Source organism: Bombina bombina, chromosome 4 (genome assembly GCF_027579735.1).
Source record: "Bombina bombina isolate aBomBom1 chromosome 4, aBomBom1.pri, whole genome shotgun sequence".
Lineage (NCBI taxonomy): Eukaryota > Metazoa > Chordata > Amphibia > Anura > Bombinatoridae > Bombina > Bombina bombina.
In genome coordinates, this window is record NC_069502.1 from 616,449,340 (window position 1) to 616,469,016 (window position 19,677).

The 19,677-nt window shown below is 42.0% G+C and overlaps 1 protein-coding gene across 2 annotated transcripts in view; it reads left to right on the forward strand.

Annotated features, from left to right (window-relative positions):
- Nucleotides 1–19,677, forward strand: part of KATNA1 (katanin catalytic subunit A1) — a 359,770-nt gene that overhangs the window by 227,064 nt on the left and 113,029 nt on the right. For both annotated transcript variants that reach the window (XM_053710632.1, XM_053710633.1), the window contains 2 exons: nucleotides 5,853–5,974; nucleotides 12,534–12,639. In XM_053710632.1, coding sequence (XP_053566607.1) covers nucleotides 5,853–5,974; nucleotides 12,534–12,639 — 228 coding nt within the window. The remainder of the gene's footprint in view (nucleotides 1–5,852; nucleotides 5,975–12,533; nucleotides 12,640–19,677) is intronic.

Genomic DNA, 19,677 nt, shown 5'->3' on the forward strand with positions numbered 1-19,677 from the left:
CCGGTAAGCCATGTTTATTACGATCGTAAATAAGGGCTTCACAAGGGCTTATTAAGACTGTAGACTTTTTCTGGGCTAAATCGATTCATTTTTAAACACATATTTAGCCTTGAGGAATCATTTTATCTGGGTATTTTGATATAATAATATCGGCAGGCACTGTTTTAGACACCTTATTCTTTAGGGGCTTTCCCAAAGCATAGGCAGAGCCTCATTTTCGCGCCGGTGTTGCGCACTTGTTTTTGAGAGGCATGGCATGCAGTCGCATGTGAGAGGAGCTCTGATACTTAGAAAAGACTTTCTGAAGGCGTCATTTGGTATCGTATTCCCCTTTGGGCTTGGTTGGGTCTCAGCAAAGCAGATACCAGGGACTGTAAAGGGGTTAAAGTTCAAAACGGCTCCGGTTCCGTTATTTTAAGGGTTAAAGCTTCCAAATTTGGTGTGCAATACTTTTAAGGCTTTAAGACACTGTGGTGAAAATTTGGTGAATTTTGAACAATTCCTTCATGTTTTTTCGCAATTGCAGTAATAAAGTGTGTTCAGTTTAAAATTTAAAGTGACAGTAACGGTTTTATTTTAAAACGTTTTTTGTACTTTGTTATCAAGTTTATGCCTGTTTAACATGTCTGAACTACCAGATAGACTGTGTTCTGAATGTGGGGAAGCCAGAATTCCTATTCATTTAAATAAATGTGATTTATGTGACAATGACAATGATGCCCAAGATGATTCCTCAAGTGAGGGGAGTAAGCATGGTACTGCATCATTCCCTCCTTCGTCTACACGAGTCTTGCCCACTCAGGAGGCCCCTAGTACATCTAGCGCGCCAATACTCCTTACTATGCAACAATTAACGGCTGTAATGGATAATTCTGTCAAAAACATTTTAGCCAAAATGAACACTTATCAGCGTAAGCGCGACTGCTCTGTTTTAGATACTGAAGAGCATGACGACGCTGATAATAATATTTCTGAAGGGCCCCTAACCCAGTCTGATGGGGCCAGGGAGGTTTTGTCTGAGGGAGAAATTACTGATTCAGGGAACATTTCTCAACAAGCTGAACCTGATGTGATTACATTTAAATTTAAGTTGGAACATCTCCGCATTCTGCTTAAGGAGGTATTATCCACTCTGGATGATTGTGACAAGTTGGTCATCCCAGAGAAACTATGTAAAATGGACAAGTTCCTAGAGGTGCCGGGGCTCCCAGAAGCTTTTCCTATACCCAAGCGGGTGGCGGACATTGTTAATAAAGAATGGGAAAGGCCCGGTATTCCTTTCGTCCCTCCCCCCATATTTAAAAAATTGTTTCCTATGGTCGACCCCAGAAAGGACTTATGGCAGACAGTCCCCAAGGTCGAGGGAGCGGTTTCCACTTTAAACAAACGCACCACTATACCCATAGAGGATAGTTGTGCTTTCAAAGATCCTATGGATAAAAAATTAGAAGGTTTGCTTAAAAAGATGTTTGTTCAGCAGGGTTACCTTCTACAACCAATTTCATGCATTGTCCCTGTCGCTACAGCCGCATGTTTCTGGTTCGATGAGCTGATAAAGGCGGTCGATAGTGATTCTCCTCCTTATGAGGAGATTATGGACAGAATCAATGCTCTCAAATTGGCTAATTCTTTCACCCTAGACGCCACTTTGCAATTGGCTAGGTTAGCGGCTAAGAATTCTGGGTTTGCTATTGTGGCGCGCAGAGCGCTTTGGTTGAAATCTTGGTCGGCTGATGCGTCTTCCAAGAACAAGCTACTTAACATTCCTTTCAAGGGGAAAACGCTGTTTGGCCCTGACTTGAAAGAGATTATCTCTGATATCACTGGGGGTAAGGGCCACGCCCTTCCTCAGGATCGGCCTTTCAAGGCAAAAAATAAACCTAATTTTCGTCCCTTTCGTAGAAACGGACCAGCCCAAAGTGCTACGTCCTCTAAGCAAGAGGGTAATACTTCTCAAGCCAAGCCAGCTTGGAGACCAATGCAAGGCTGGAACAAGGGAAAGCAGGCCAAGAAACCTGCCACTGCTACCAAGACAGCATGAAATGTTGGCCCCCGATCCGGGACCGGATCTGGTGGGGGGCAGACTCTCTCTCTTCGCTCAGGCTTGGGCAAGAGATGTTCTGGATCCTTGGGCGCTAGAAATAGTCTCCCAAGGTTATCTTCTGGAATTCAAGGGACTTCCCCCAAGGGGGAGGTTCCACAGGTCTCAGTTGTCTTCAGACCACATAAAAAGACAGGCATTCTTACATTGTGTAGAAGACCTGTTAAAAATGGGAGTGATTCATCCTGTTCCATTAAGAGAACAAGGGATGGGGTTCTACTCCAATCTGTTCATAGTTCCCAAAAAAGAGGGAACGTTCAGACCAATCTTAGATTTCAAGATCTTAAACAAGTTTCTCAAGGTTCCATCGTTCAAGATGGAAACCATTCGAACTATTCTTCCTTCCATCCAGGAAGGTCAATTCATGACCACGGTGGATTTAAAGGATGCGTATCTACATATTCCTATCCACAAGGAACATCATCGGTTCCTAAGGTTCGCATTCCTGGACAAGCATTACCAGTTCGTGGCGCTTCCTTTCGGATTAGCCACTGCTCCAAGGATTTTCACAAAGGTACTAGGGTCCCTTCTAGCTGTGCTAAGACCAAGGGGCATTTCTGTAGTACCTTACTTGGACGACATTCTGATTCAAGCGTCGTCCCTTCCTCAAGCAAAGGCTCACACGGACATTGTCCTGGCCTTTCTCAGATCTCACGGATGGAAAGTGAACGTGGAAAAGAGTTCTCTATCTCCGTCAACAAGGGTTCCCTTCTTGGGAACAATAATAGACTCCTTAGAAATGAGGATTTTTCTGACAGAGGCCAGAAAAACAAAACTTCTAGACTCTTGTCGGATACTTCATTCCGTTCCTCTTCCTTCCATAGCTCAGTGCATGGAAGTGATCGGGTTGATGGTAGCGGCAATGGACATAGTTCCTTTTGCGCGCATTCATCTAAGACCATTACAACTGTGCATGCTCAGTCAGTGGAATGGGGACTATACAGACTTGTCTCCGAAGATACAAGTAAATCAGAGGACCAGAGACTCACTCCGTTGGTGGCTGTCCCTGGACAACCTGTCACAAGGGATGACATTCCGCAGACCAGAGTGGGTCATTGTCACGACCGACGCCAGTCTGATGGGCTGGGGCGCGGTCTGGGGATCCCTGAAAGCTCAGGGTCTTTGGTCTCGGGAAGAATCTCTTCTACCGATAAATATTCTGGAACTGAGAGCGATATTCAATGCTCTCAAGGCTTGGCCTCAGCTAGCGAGGGCCAAGTTCATACGGTTTCAATCAGACAACATGACAACTGTTGCGTACATCAACCATCAGGGGGGAACAAGGAGTTCCCTAGCGATGGAAGAAGTGACCAAAATCATTCTATGGGCGGAGTCTCACTCCTGCCACCTGTCTGCTATCCACATCCCAGGAGTGGAAAATTGGGAAGCGGATTTTCTGAGTCGTCAGACATTACATCCGGGGGAGTGGGAACTCCATCCGGAAATCTTTGCCCAAGTCACTCAGCTGTGGGGCATTCCAGACATGGATCTGATGGCCTCTCGTCAGAACTTCAAAGTTCCTTGCTACGGGTCCAGATCCAGGGATCCCAAGGCGGCTCTAGTGGATGCACTAGTAGCACCTTGGACCTTCAAACTAGCTTATGTGTTCCCGCTGTTTCCTCTCATCCCCAGGCTGGTAGCCAGGATCAATCAGGAGAGGGCGTCGGTGATCTTGATAGCTCCTGCGTGGCCACGCAGGACTTGGTATGCAGATCTGGTGAATATGTCATCGGCTCCACCTTGGAAGCTACCTTTGAGACGAGACCTGCTTGTTCAGGGTCCGTTCGAACATCCGAATCTGGTTTCACTCCAGCTGACTGCTTGGAGATTGAACGCTTGATCTTATCGAAGCGAGGGTTCTCAGATTCTGTTATCGATACTCTTGTTCAGGCCAGAAAGCCTGTAACTAGAAAGATTTACCACAAAATTTGGAAAAAATATATCTGTTGGTGTGAATCTAAAGGATTCCCTTGGGACAAGGTTAAGATTCCTAAGATTTTATCCTTCCTTCAAGAAGGATTGGAAAAAGGATTATCTGCAAGTTCCCTGAAGGGACAGATTTCTGCCTTGTCTGTGTTACTTCACAAAAAGCTGGCAGCTGTGCCAGATGTTCAAGCTTTTGTTCAGGCTCTGGTTAGAATTAAGCCTGTTTACAAACCTTTGACTCCTCCTTGGAGTCTCAATTTAGTTCTTTCAGTTCTTCAGGGGGTTCCGTTTGAACCCTTACATTCCGTTGATATTAAGTTATTATCTTGGAAAGTTTTGTTTTTAGTTGCAATTTCTTCTGCTAGAAGAGTTTCAGAATTATCTGCTCTGCAGTGTTCTCCTCCTTATCTGGTGTTCCATGCAGATAAGGTGGTTTTACGTACTAAACCTGGTTTTCTTCCAAAAGTTGTTTCTAACAAAAACATTAACCAGGAGATTATCGTACCTTCTCTGTGTCCGAAACCAGTTTCAAAGAAGGAACGTTTGTTGCACAATTTGGATGTTGTTCGCGCTCTAAAATTCTATTTAGATGCTACAAAGGATTTTAGACAAACATCTTCCTTGTTTGTTGTTTATTCCGGTAAAAGGAGAGGTCAAAAAGCAACTTCTACCTCTCTCTCTTTTTGGATTAAAAGCATCATCAGATTGGCTTACGAGACTGCCGGACGGCAGCCTCCCGAAAGAATCACAGCTCATTCCACTAGGGCTGTGGCTTCCACATGGGCCTTCAAGAACGAGGCTTCTGTTGATCAGATATGTAGGGCAGCGACTTGGTCTTCACTGCACACTTTTACCAAATTTTACAAGTTTGATACTTTTGCTTCTTCTGAGGCTATTTTTGGGAGAAAGGTTTTGCAAGCCGTGGTGCCTTCCATTTAGGTGACCTGATTTGCTCCCTCCCTTCATCCGTGTCCTAAAGCTTTGGTATTGGTTCCCACAAGTAAGGATGACGCCGTGGACCGGACACACCTATGTTGGAGAAAACAGAATTTATGTTTACCTGATAAATTACTTTCTCCAACGGTGTGTCCGGTCCACGGCCCGCCCTGGTTTTTTTTTAATCAGGTCTGATATTTTATTTTCTTTAACTACAGTCACCACGGTACCATATGGTTTCTCCTATGCAAATATTCCTCCTTAACGTCGGTCGAATGACTGGGGTAGGCGGAGCCTAGGAGGGATCATGTGACCAGCTTTGCTGGGCTCTTTGCCATTTCCTGTTGGGGAAGAGAATATCCCACAAGTAAGGATGACGCCGTGGACCGGACACACCGTTGGAGAAAGTAATTTATCAGGTAAACATAAATTCTGTTTTTGAACTAATTTAATGAACGTAGTCATTTTGATTGAGTTGTTTTATAGCTTGGTATAATGAAGCCTTTGGGGTTGTCACATTGCAGTAAATGTATTTGCTTCTTTGCTTATATGATATAAAGTTCTTGCAGACTGCCCTTTCTCTGGCATGAAGTTGCTCATCATTCCTATACATTACTTTAACGCATCAGTAAGGATTATACAATATCATTTTTAAGCATGACACTGAAACACGTATCGGCGCATTTCAATTTTTACTAGATACATTTTTGTAATACACATGCATTCTTATGGTAGTTATGGTTTGTTTTATTAACTAGATTTTTAATTTAGTTTATAGTGTTAGAATACTGGCCCTAGTAAAAGTATAAATAATACAAACTGTTTTACCCTTTAAGACTACAATGTCAGATAATCATTTTGTTTTGCATTTTTTAATATTTTATTATAGAATAAATCTTCTGCAGATGTGTCAGAGAATGAGCCTAAGAAATTTGATGGCACCGGATATGACAAGGATCTGGTAGAAGCTCTGGAGCGAGATATAATTTCACAAAATCCAAATGTTCGATGGTATGTATGATAATTGGTTAATAATTTAACCCTTTAATGACCACAACGTACCCTGTATGTCGCTGGTCGTTAAGGGTTTTTCAGGCCATAATAGCGCAGGTCTCGCTGTAAGCGGCAGGGCTGCGCTATTATGACCTCCCTCCCTGCTGCAGGCATCATGGAATAGCGCAGTCTCGCTGCTGGAGGCATTCAAAGACCAGCGATGTACAGGGTATGTCGCAGGTCATTAAGGAGTTAAAAAGAGATTAAACAACTTTTGCTTTTGTGGGGGAGGGAAAAAATATTTGTTGCACCCTCCACAAAAGGCTAATTTTGATTACCTAAATATGCTGAAAATCAGTTAGCTGATAAAGGTAATATGCAGCATTGTGAAAACCTAGGTTACAGATTGTGCTTTTTGGCCTCTATAGGGAACGTGGGAGAAAGCAGAATTTTTCCACAAAAGCAAGAGGCATTTAAAGTTCCTTTAAGAAAAAAAAATTAAATTATGCTTACCAGATAATTTCATTTCCTTCTGTATAAGGAGAGTCCACTGCTTCATTCCTTACTGTTGGGAAATACTGAACCTGGCCACCTGGAGGAGGCAAAGACGCCCCAGTAAAAGGCTTAATTACCTCTCCCACGTCCCCTATCCCCTAGTCATTCTGCCGAGGGAACAAGTACAGTAAGAGAAATATCAGGGTATAAAAGGTGCCAGAAGAGAAATATAAATTTAGGGGTCCGCCCATCGAAGAAACATGGGCGAGGGCCTTGGACTCTACTTATACAGAAGGAAATGAAATTATCTGGTAAGCATAATTTTGCTTTCCTTCTTAATATAAGGAGAGTCCACTGCTTCATTCCTTACTGTTGGGAAACTTATACCCAAGCTCTAGAGGACACTGAATGATAACGGGAGGGCACCACAGCCTGCAAAACCTTTCTCCCAAAGGCTGCTTCAGCTGAAGCAAAAACATCAAACTTGTAAAATTTAGAAAAAGTGTGTAAGGAGGACCAGGTAGCCGCCTTACAAATCTGATCCATAGAGGCCTCGTTCTTAAAGGCCCAAGAGGAAGCCACTGCTCTAGTAGAATGAGATGTAATTCTCTGAGGTCTATGTCCCGCTGTCTAATAAGCTAAGCGGTTAACACTCCTCAACCAAAAAGATAAGGCAGTCGAAGAGACCTTCTGACCCTTACGCTTCCCAGAATATGCCACAAACAAGGAAAAAGTTTGTCTAAAATCCTTAGTAGCCTGAAGATAAAACTTCAAGGCACGAACCACATCTAAATTATGAAGTAAACGTTCCTTCGAAGAAGGATTAGGACACAAAGAAGAGACCACAATCTCTTGATTGATGTTGCGTCTGGCACGACTTTAGAGAGAAACCCTAACTTAGTACGTAGGACAGCCTTATACGAATGTAACACCACATAGGAATGCTCACATTGCAAGGCGACAATTTCAGTTTCTCTGCGCGCTGAAGCAATAGCCAGTAGAAAAAGAACCTTCCAGGACATCAACTTAATGTCAATTTCATGCATAGGCTCAAACGGAGCCTGTTGCAAAACTTTAAGAACCAGATTTAGACTCCAAGGGGGAGCCGAAGATCTGAACACAGGTCTGATCCTAATCAGAGCATTAACAAAAGACTGAACATCTGGAAGCTCAGAGAGCCTCTTGTGCAGAAAAACGGACAAGGCCAAAATCTGTCCCCTCAGGGAACTGGCCGAAAGACCCTTCTCCAGTCCATCCTGGAGAAAAAGAAGAATCCTGGCAACCTTAAGTTTATGCCAAGGAAATCCATGCTCTTTACACCAGAATAAGTAGGTTCTCCACACCTTTTGATAGATGCGACGAGTAACCGGCTTACGAGCTTGAATGAGAGTATCAATAACTCTCTCAAAAAACCCTCTCTTGGCAAGGACTAAGCGTTTAATCTCCACGCAGTCAGCCTCAGAGGTAACTTCCATGGAGGAGAAGATGACATCCTCTCTAGATTCGCGAACCACGTCCTTCGCGGCTACAATGGAGCAATCGGTATTACTGACGCCTGCTCCTGCTTAATGCGGGCCACTACCCGAGGAAAATGTGGTAATGGCGGAAAAAGGTAGATTAGACTGAACCTCCAAGGCACCGCTAATGCATCTATTAGCTCCGCCTGAGGATCCCTGGACCTCGACCCATATCTGGGTAGTTTGGTATTGAGACGAGACGCCATGAGATCTATCTCCGGTGTCCCCCACATGTAGCATATCTTCGCAAACACTTTGGGATGGAGAGACCATTTCCCCGGATGAAAGGATTGTCTGCTCAGAAAATCCGCTTCCCAGTTGTCTACACCCAGAATGTGGATCGCTGACAGCGAACAGCTGTGGGCTTCCGCCCACTCCAGAATACCTCATTGCTGGGGAACTTCTCGTTCCTCCCTCCGATGGTTGATGTAAGCCACCAAGCTTATATTGTCTGATTGGAATCTGATAAACAGGGACAAACCCAGAAGAGGCCAAGCCATCAGAGCATTGTAGATTGCTTGGAGTTCCAGAATGTTGATAGGGAGGGAGCGTTCCTCCTGAGACCACAGGCACTGTGCCTTCTTGTCACCCCAAACAGCTCCCCATCCTCAGGGACTCGCGTCCGTAGTCACAATTTCCCAGGATGGTCTTAGAAAGGATGTCCCTCGGGACAGATGATCTGGACAGAGACACCAAGAGAGCGATTCTCTCGACTGGCTGTCCAGGGAAATCTGTTGAGACAGATCCGAATGATCGTCGTTCCACTGTCTCGGCAAGCACAGTTGTAATGGTCTAAGACGGAACCTGGCAAAGGGAATTATGTCCATGCTGGACACCATGAGACCAATTACCTCCTTACACTGAGCCACAGATGGCCTTAAGGAGGTCCGGAGGGCAAGACATGCTGAAGCTAGCTTGCAACGTCTCTGGTCAGTTAAAAATATCTACATGGATATTGAGTCCATTATAGTACCCAGGGATTCTACCCTGGTGCTTGGAGTAAGAGAACTCTTCTCTAAGTTTATCTTCCATCCATGTGATCAAAGAAGGGAGAGAAGAGATACTGAATGGTCCTCTGCCAGATGAAAGGATGGTGCTTGAACCAGAATGTCGTCCTCTGCCAGACGAAAGGATGATGCTTAAACCAGAATCTCGTCCAAGTAGAGAGCTACTCCTATAACTTGGGTTTTAGCGACGGCAAGGAGAGCCCCTAGAACCTTTGTAAAGATTCTTGGAATAGTAGCTAGACCAAATGAAAGTGCAATGAACTGGAAGTGCTGATCAATGAATGCAAACCTGGAAGTGGTCCCTGTGGATTGGAAAGTGAAGGTAGGCATCCTTTAGATCTACAGTGGTCATGAACTGTCCTTCCTGAACTAGAGGAAGGATGGACCTTATTGTCTCCATCTTGAACAAGGGGACATTTAGAAACTTGTTTAAGCACTTTAGGTCCAGAATCGGGCGGAAAGTTCCCTCTTTCTTTGGGACCACAAACAGGTTTGAGTAGTATCCCAAACCTCTTTCTGCAATAGGAACTGGGACAATGACCCCTAAGGAGGACAGATTCCGCACGCACCCCAGAAAGGCTTCCCTCTTTTCTGGTTTTGAAGACAGGCTTGAGAGGAGAAATCTGCCCTTGGGTGGATGAGATTTGAAACCTATCTTGTATCCCTAAGCTATGCCCTTCAGGACCCACGGATCTTGCACGTCCCTGAACCAAACGTCTGAAAACAGCAGCAGTCTGCCCCCTACATGATCCAGCGCCGGATCGGGGGCCACCTCTTCATGCCAACTTGTTTTAGACAGGCTTCTTGTTCTGCTTGGATTTATTCCATGATTGAGCCAGCTTCCAAGTGCTCTTGGTTTGCTCGGGCTTAGAGGAGGACTGCTGACGTTGGGACTTTTCAGAACGAAAATTAGATCCTTGTCCCTTAGATTTACTCTTTTTGTCCTGCGGTTGGAAGGCACCCTTGCCCCCTGTAACCGTGGAGATAATGGAGTCCAGGCCTGGACCAAATAAAATATTTCCCTTAAAGGGGAGGGAAAGTAGTCTAGACTTAGAAGTCATGTCCGCAGACAAGGACTTCAGCCAGAGCGTCCAATGGGTCTGTACTGAGAAACCAGAGATTTTAGCATTCAGGTGAATAATCTGCATGTTTGCATCACAGATAAAAGAATTAGCAATTCTCAAAGCTTTTCTTCTTTCTTGGATAACATCAAGGGGACCCTCCACCTCGATCAAAACCGCTAAGGTGTCGCACCAGTAGGCCACAGCTCCAGCAACCGAGGCAACAGCCGCTGCCGGTTGAAATAAATATCCTGTGTGCTGAAACAGTTTCCTGAGAAAAGTTTCCATCTTCTTATCCATTGGCTCTCTGAAAGACGAGCTATCCTTAAGAGGGATAGTAGTACGCTTAGCTAACGTGGAGATAGCGCCATCCACCTTAGGGACGGAACCCCACAACTCCAGCTGAGAGTCCGGGACCGGGAATAATTTTTTTAAAGGCAGACGAATCGGAAAAGGAAGATCCAATTCTATCCCACTAGTTTTTATTAATGTTCGCCATTACCATTTTTACAGGTACACTCGCACACTCTGTCTAATTTAGGGATCAAAGGTTCATCAGGCAACTTGGCCTCTGGAACCTCTAATGTCGACAGAACCTCCTTTAGAAGAAAACATAAGTGTTTAATTTTAAATCTAAAGGCTGGCTCCTCCACAGCCGGAGGCCTAGAGGTAGCAGACTCTGATCCAGAAATTTCACCCTCTGAAGACTCAGTGTGACCCATCCTGGGATACTTGAAAAGCAAATCTAATAAATCACTAGATGTCCCCTGGACTGGAGAGCTATGTTTAACCTTACGCTTGCGCTTGGCAGGGTGAGGTAAAGCACTAAGAGCCTCAGACACAGCCGCCTTTAACTGCGCAGTAAAGTCCGATGGTAAAAGGCTCCCTCCAGACGGAGGATAAGGCGTGCTACAGGAAGCTGCATGTGACAATGGAGATGTCACATGCTATGTTTAACATTTTGCTTGCGCTTGGCAGGGCGAGGTAAAGCACTAAGAGCCTCAGACACGACCGTCTTTAACTGCACGGTAAATTCCGATGGTAAAAGGCTCCCTCCAAACGGAGGATCAGGCGTGCTACGGGAAGCTGCATGTGACAATGGAGATGACTGATGGGTATGCACCTCACGGGACGGCGACTGCTCAGAGGTGGACGGGTCAGTAGTACTAAAGGGGTTAACCTTCTTAGACATAATAACCTTGTTGATGCATATGGAACATAGTTGAGAGGGCGGGCACACCAAGGCCTCCTCACAATATAGACAGGTATTATTATAAGGAATAGAGGGAGTACCCTCAAGCATATCAGAATCCTCCATAGCTTGCGCTAACAACAGTAGGATACATACTAAATGATCTTTTTATTTCTCACAAAACGGCACCTTTATACTCCCAATGACTGGGGCACTCACCACCTCCTAGACCCAGGCAAACAAGCGTCTTCTCCGACAGCTAGCTGGGTCAGGAAAGAGAAAACGAAAGTGTGACCACACCCGGTCACGTGCTGCACAAGGCAGGACTGCCCCTGCTATGAGAAGAAGCGCACCAAGCTACAAGCTGCGCTGCGTTCAAAGTGAAAGTAAAAACCTGTATGTTCCGTTACCGCATAACAGTCTAAGGGCAAAATAAAAATCTCACACATAAAGCAGCCTGAAATCAATGTATCACATTTGATTAATCCCCACTGTTCAATAACCACCCTCAGGAGATATTAACCCATGATTCTATTAAAATAAAAGGAGCCACACTGTGACCCTGTCTTCAGCGTTTTCAATATAAGTAAAAATTGAAACAATCTTACCAGAATCCGTGCTGTGGAACAGAAACACAGCCTCTCAAGTGTGACAGTCTTGTAGCATCGCTCCTGACATGGACTTGAGTGAAGAAATGCAGACAGTGAAACTCTTCAACACTGGTTGCATAAGGAGCTGTTAGCAGGCAGTCTGGATGGGTTCGCAGGAAGACTCTCCCTGTATCTCCAGACTCTAACTTTTGTCAATGCTCTCACTGAGAGGCTGACAAGACTACTCAAAACTCCAGTTCCATATCGAAGGGCATATACCCCTCCTGAGAAACAACTCCTAAATCTTCTGACACTTCTCTGCCATCCTCCTGTGACGAAAGGCAAAGAAGGAGTGGGAGAGGTATTTATGCCTTTGGCTGGGGGTGTCTTTGCCTCCTCCTGGTGGCCAGGTTCAGTATTTCCCAACAGTAAGGAATGAAGCCGTGGACTCTCCTTATATTAAGAAGGAAATAGGGAATCCTATTGAAGTAGGTATGGGGCACATGACAATTAATAAGATAATTCAGATAAAACATTTTTATCAACCTTTTAGGTAAATTGGTCATAATTACGAGCTCATTTTGCATAGTAAATGTGATGATTATGTAAAAACTAGGGGTTTTCTTAAATATAAAAAATAGCACTTATGGACATCTGAAATGGAAATGACAATGATGTTCATGATCATTATTTTAACCATTTGTATACTTTGTAGGGAAGATATTGCAGACCTGGAAGAAGCAAAGAAATTGCTAAAAGAAGCTGTAGTATTACCTATGTGGATGCCAGAGTTTTTTAAAGGAATAAGACGACCATGGAAGGTAAAATCCTAGGTTTTATTCTATACACAGTAGGGTCCAATACTATGTGCACTTTCACTTGCTTCATTTTGTAGGTCAATATCACAGTGCTTGTGAAACTTGGGTAATACCATTAACCTCATTATAGTTATAAATGTAGACATAAATATTTTATCTTCGATCACCTTATTGGTACTCTGCATATAAGAATCCCTCTGTTTAAAAGGGTCTGGGAGAAACTCAAAGCTTGATTTCTCTCCTCCAATCTCCACTCCCATTTCCTCCTACAACAATACCGTCTTCTTCTTTTTTTTTTTCTCTCTCTCTTTTTTATTCTTCAAACAGGATGGCCACTGACTCTAGTCTCTGAGCCTCATCCTGGTACTTGTCTGACCCTCATGCAAGTACAGTTATTTGCACATTGGGTCCCTTAAAATTCAGGTCTCAGCATTTTTAGACATCTTCATAATTAAATCTGCTTAGAAACCTTTAGTCTGGCAATTTTTTTTCCAAATATGGGATATCATAAACATTCTACCCGGACAAATACTACAATTTTCAGATGGACTGTTGGATGCATGTGGGATTAAAGGAACAGTCAACTTGAAAATTTGTGTTGTTTAAAAAGATAGACAATTCCTTTATTTCCCATTCCCCAGTTTTGAATAACCAACATGGTTATATTAATATACTTTTTATCTCTGTAATTACCTTGTATCTAAACCTCTTCAGATTGCCACCTTATCTCAGTACTTTTTACTAACTTTCATTTTAGCCAATTAGTGCTGGTTTCTGCATAACTCCATGGCAGTGAGCACAGTTATCTTATGGCACACGTGAACTAGCACTGTCTGGCTGTGAAAAGCTAATAAAATGCACTGAGATAAAGGACGGCCTACAGGGGCTTAAAAAGAGGCAGTGATTTAGAGGTTATAAGTATATTAATATAACAATGTTGATTGTGGAAAGCTGGGGAAGGGGTACTAAATGCGTTTGTTTTAAAAAAAATCATGTAGAGTGACTGGCACCTCAGCAACTGGGGCTTAAAGTTCTTTGTTTAACAATTTTCACTTCTTGGATAACTAAATTATTTATCTCTTTTGTGGATCAGTTTGTTCAAAGCAGCAGTTATGAGGTCTCTACACATTTCTGGAGTGCTATAAATTATTTTTTACTAGGCATATTTGCATGATAAAACATTGGGAGATTCCTTGTGTCAATTCTCAAGTAATGAAACAAACTCTGTACTCCACCCTCAATTAAAATAATTTTTTCTAGTTGCTTGACATTATGCACATTTTAATCTGTGTATATGTATGTGTGTCTGTGTGTTTATATATGTGTATATGTGTGTGTGTATGTGTGTGTGTATATATATATATATATATATACAGTATATAGATATATATATATATATACTGTATATAGAAACTTTCATGTAGAGAAGAGGCACACACAGGACTTAATTAACACACATTTTATTAATAATTCATTAATTCAGTCAGTCAACGTTTCGGTCCTCACAGGGACCTTTGTCAAGGCTGTTCTATATAAGAAAATACAACAAATAAAGGAAAACACAATTAGTTCCACAAAGAGTAAAACACACCACTAGACAAGGCTAACTAAAATAAGACATATTTTTAGAACAAACAAAATAAAGTTTAACAGTGAAAGAAAAATCGAAAATAAACAAAGTACAGAATTGTTTCCTAGAAAATACTTAAGTGCATAATAAATGTAGTTTCATGAGCCATGCATAGGAGACCCCACATGTGGTAGTAAAGTATACATACTGAGGTCCAGAGCCCTTTAGACAAAGATTGCACATTAACATACAACATTTTTTAAATGTTTTATGTTTTAACTTGCTTTAATTCTATAGTCCCTTTTGTTTGATCTCTTATATTTCTTCCAGAATGTACTTTTGTAGCGCTATGTTTCTGTCCCCTCCTGTTTAGGTAGTTTCAGTGATACACTCTATCAGCATATAGTTTTGCAGTTGTCACCTTTATGATCTGATTTGCATCTATGTACCAGTAGTTTATATAGTGAATTAGCTAGGCACAGAAACTTATAACCTTGTTCTTGGTTTCACCTTGGTTGATCTGCAAACTCTATCGCTTCTGTATGCATGTTGTATGTTAATGTGCAATCTTTGTCTAAAGTTTGTGTATTGTGTATGACAACTATTGCTGTAACCTGTTTATCACATACCTTTTTAATATGTCCTAGTGGTAGCAGGTTACCTCTGTGAGTCTTTATGCATCTAAAGAAGATGGGTTCACACATCTTTTCTGATGTTTTACTATTCTACACTCTGTTTCATTTCGCCTTAAATGTGGATTAATTATCTCTAACATATATATATGTATGTAAGCAAAGTCGTCATTTTGTACTTATCTGAATACAAATAGTAAGTGTATTGATAGTATAGCATATATTCTATTATGGATCCTGTACACAGTAGTATCCAATTACGCATTTGTATACTCCTCACTGGCCTTCTAGAGTTTAAAAGGTTAATTATGGCACTTTAAAGTAAAACTGTGTGATTGGTAGTCTATTGACCTATCACTGAATAGATACCTCTTTAAATTAAAGACACGTTTGCATAGAAGGCCGAAACATGTCAGCCAAATGCTCTTGTGTGTGTGACTTTTTATGTGCACTATGGTACTCCCATGATTATTGTTTTTACCACAAGCGGATATCAATACATTTTTCATTTTTTACTTTGCCTTGGATATTGTTTATTCTCAAGTTTATATATATATATATATATATATATATATATATATATATATATATATATATATATTTATATATATATATAGTATCTCACAAAAGTGAGTACACCCCTCACATTTTTGTAAATATTTTATTATATCTTTTCATGTGACAACACTGAAGAAATTACACTTTGCTGCAATGTAAAGTAGTGAGTGTACAGCCTGTATAATGGTGTAAATTTGCTGTCCCCTCAAAATAACACACAGCCATTAATGTCTAAGCCGTTGGCAACAAAAGTGAGTGCACCCCTAAGTGGAAATGTCCAAATTGGGCCCAAAGTGTCAATATTTTGTGTGTCCACCATTATTTCCAGCACTGCCTTAACCCTCTTGAGCATGGAGTTAACCAGAGCTTCACAGGTTGCCACTGGAGTCCTCTTCCACTCCTCCATGACGACATCACAGAGCGCTCCCCCACCTTCCTTTTGAGGATGCCCCACAGATGGTCAATAGGATTTAGGTCTGGAGACCAATCCATCACCTTTACCCTCCGCTTCTTTAGCAAGGCAGTGGTTGTCTTGGAGGTGTTTTTGGGGTTGTTATCATGTTGGAATACTGCCCTGCAGCCCAGTTTCCTAAGGGAGGGGGTCATGCTCTGCTTCAGTATGTCACAGTCCATGTTGGCATTCATGGTTCCCTCAGTGAACTGTAGCTTCCCAGTGCCGGCAGCACTCATGCAGGCCCAGACCATGACACTCCCACCACCATGCTTGACGTAGGCTAGACACACTTGTCTTTGTACTCCTCACCTGGTTGCCGCCACACACGCTTAACACCATCTGAACCAAATAAGTTTATCTTGGCCTCATCGAACCACAGGGCATGGTTCCAGTATTCCATGTCCTTAGTCTGCTTGTCTTCATCAAACTGTTTGCAGGCTTTCTTGTGCATCATCTTTAGAAGAGGCTTCCTTCTGGGACGACAGACATGCAGACCAATTTGATGCAGTGTGCGGCGTATGGTCTGAGCACTGACAGGCTGACCCCCCACCCCTTCAACCTCTGCAGCAATGCTGGCAGCACTCATGTGTCTATTTCCCAAAGACAACCTCTGGATATGACGCTGAGCATGTGCACTCAACTTCTTTGGTCGACCATGGTGAGGCCTGTTCTGAGTGCAACCTGTCCTATGAAACTGCTGTATGGTCTTTCCGCTGTGCTGCAGCTCAGTTTCAGGGTCTTGGCAATCTTCTTATAGCCTAGGCCATCTTTATGTAGAGCAACAATTCTTTTTTTCAGATCCTCAGAGAGTTCTTTGCCATGAGGTGCCATGTTGAACTTCCAGTGACCAGTAGGAGAGAGTGTGAGAGCGATAACACCAAATTTAACACACCTGCTCCCCATTCACACCTGAGACACTTGTAACACTAACAAGTCACATGACACCAGGGACGGAAAATGGCTAATTGGGCCCAATTTGGATATTTCCACTTAGGGGTGTACTCACTTTTGTTGAGTTATTTTGAGGGGACAGCAAATTTACACTGTTATACAGGCCGTACACTCACTACTTTACATTGTAGCAAAGTGTAATTTCTTCAGTGTTGTCACATGAAAAGATATAATAAAATATTTACAAAAATGTGAGGGGTGTACTCACTTTTGTGAGATACTGTATGTATATGTGTGTATATATATATATATGTATATATATGTATATATATATTTCTTTCATGTAATTAGCAAGAGTCCATGAGCTAGTGACGTATGGGATATACATTCCTACCAGGAGGGGCAAAGTTTCCCAAACCTCAAAATGCCTATAAATACACCCCTCACCACACCCACAAATCAGTTTTACAAACTTTGCCTCCCGTGGAGGTGGTGAAGTAAGTTTGTGCTAGATTCTACGTTGATATGCGCTCCGCAGCAGGTTGGAGCCCGGTTTTCCTCTCAGCGTGCAGTGAATGTCAGAGGGATGTGAAGAGAGTATTGCCTATTTGAATTCAATGATCTCCTTCTACGGGGTCTATTTCATAGGTTCTCTGTTATCGGTCGTAGAGATTCATCTCTTACCTCCCTTTTCAGATCGACGATATACTCTTATATATACCATTACCTCTACTGATTCTCGTTTCAGTACTGGTTTGGCTTTCTACTACATGTAGATGAGTGTCCTGGGGTAAGTAAGTCTTATTTTTGTGACACTCTAAGCTATGGTTGGGCACTTTTATATAAAGTTCTAAATATTTGTGTTTAAACATTTATTTGCCTTGATTCAGGATGTTCAATATTCCTTATTTCAGACAGTCAGTTTCTTTATATGGGATAATGCATTTGAATAATCAAATTTTTTCTTACCTTAAAATTTTACTTTTTTCCCTGTGGGCTGTTAGGCTCGCGGGGGCTGAAAATGCTTCATTTTATTGCGTCATTCTTGACGCGGACTTTTTTGGCGCAAAAAAATTTCTTTGTTATTTCCGGCGTCATACTTGTCACCGGAAGTTGCGTCATTTTTGACGTTTTTTTGCGCCAAAAGTGTCGGCGTTACCGGATGTGGCGTCATTTTTGGCGCTAAAAGCATTTAGTCGCCAAATAATGTGGGCGTCTTTTTTGGCGCTAAAAAATATGGGCGTCATTATTGTCTCCACATTATTTAAGTCTCATTATTTATTTGCTTCTGGTTGCTAGAAGCTTGTTCACTGGCATTTTTTCCCATTCCTGAAACTGTCATTTAAGGAATTTGATCAATTTTGCTTTATATGTTGTTTTTTCTATTACATATTGCAAGATGTCTCAGATTGACCCTGAATCAGAAGATACTTCTGGAAAATCGCTGCCTGATGCTGGATCTACCAAAGTTAAGTGTATTTGCTGTAAACTTGTGGTATCTGTTCCTCCAGCTGTTGTTTGTAATGAATGTCATGACAAACTTGTTAATGCAGATAATATTTCCTTTAGTAATGTTACATTACCTGTTGCTGTTCCATCAACATCTAATACTCAGAGTGTTCCTGTTAACATAAGAGATTTTGTTTCTAAATCCATTAAGAAGGATATGTCTGTTATTCCTCCTTCTAGTAAGCGTAAAAGGTCTTTTAAAACTTCTCATTTTTCAGATGAATTTTTAAATGAACATCATCATTCTGATTCTGATAATGATTCCTCTGGTTCAGAGGATTCTGTTTCAGAGGTTGATACTGATAAATCTTCATATTTATTCAAAATGGAATTTATTCGTTCTTTACTTAAAGAAGTCTTAATTGCATTAGAAATAGAGGAATCTGGTCCTCTTGATACTAAATCTAAACGTTTAAATAAGGTTTTTAAATCTCCTGTAGTTATTCCAGAAGTTTTTCCTGTCCCTGATGCTATTTCTGACAGATTAGAGTTTTGGGACAAAATCCCTAAGGTTGATGGGGCTATCTCTACTCTTGCTAAACGTACTACTATTCCTACGGCAGATAGTACTTCCTTTAAGGATCCTTTAGATAGGAAAATTGAATCCTTTCTAAGAAAAGCTTACTTATGTTCAGGTAATCTTCTTAGACCTGCTATATCTTTAGCGGATGTTGCTGCAGCTTCAACTTTTTGGTTGGAAGCTTTAGCGCAACAAGTAACAGATCATAATTCTCATAGCATTGTTAATCTTCTTCAACATGCTAATAATTTTATTTGTGATGCCATCTTTGATATCATTAGGGTTGATGTCAGGTATATGTCTCTAGCTATTTTAGCTAGAAGAGCTTTATGGCTTAAAACTTGGAATGCTGATATGTCTTCTAAGTCAACTTTGCTTTCCCTTTCTTTCCAGGGTAATAAATTATTTGGTTCACAGTTGGATTCTATTATTTCAACTGTTACTGGGGGGAAAGGAACTTTTTTACCACAGGATAAAAAATCTAAAGGTAAATTTAGGTCTACTAATCGGTTTCGTTCCTTTCGTCACAATAAGGAACAAAAGCCTGATCCTTCCCCTACAGGAGCGGTATCAGTTTGGAAACCATCTCCAGTCTGGAATAAATCCAAGCCTTTTAGAAAGCCAAAGCCAGCTCCCAAGTCAACATGAAGGTGCGGCCCTCATTCCAGCCCAGCTGGTAGGGGGCAGATTACGATTTTTCAAAGAAATTTGGATCAATTCGATTCACAATCTTTGGATTCAGAACATTGTTTCACAAGGGTACAGAATAGGCTTCAAGATAAGGCCTCCTGCAAGAAGATTTTTTCTTTCCCGTGTCCCAGTAAATCCAGTGAAGGCTCAAGCATTTCTGAAATGTGTTTCAGATCTAGAGTTGGCTGGAGTAATTATGCCAGTTCCAGTTCTGGAA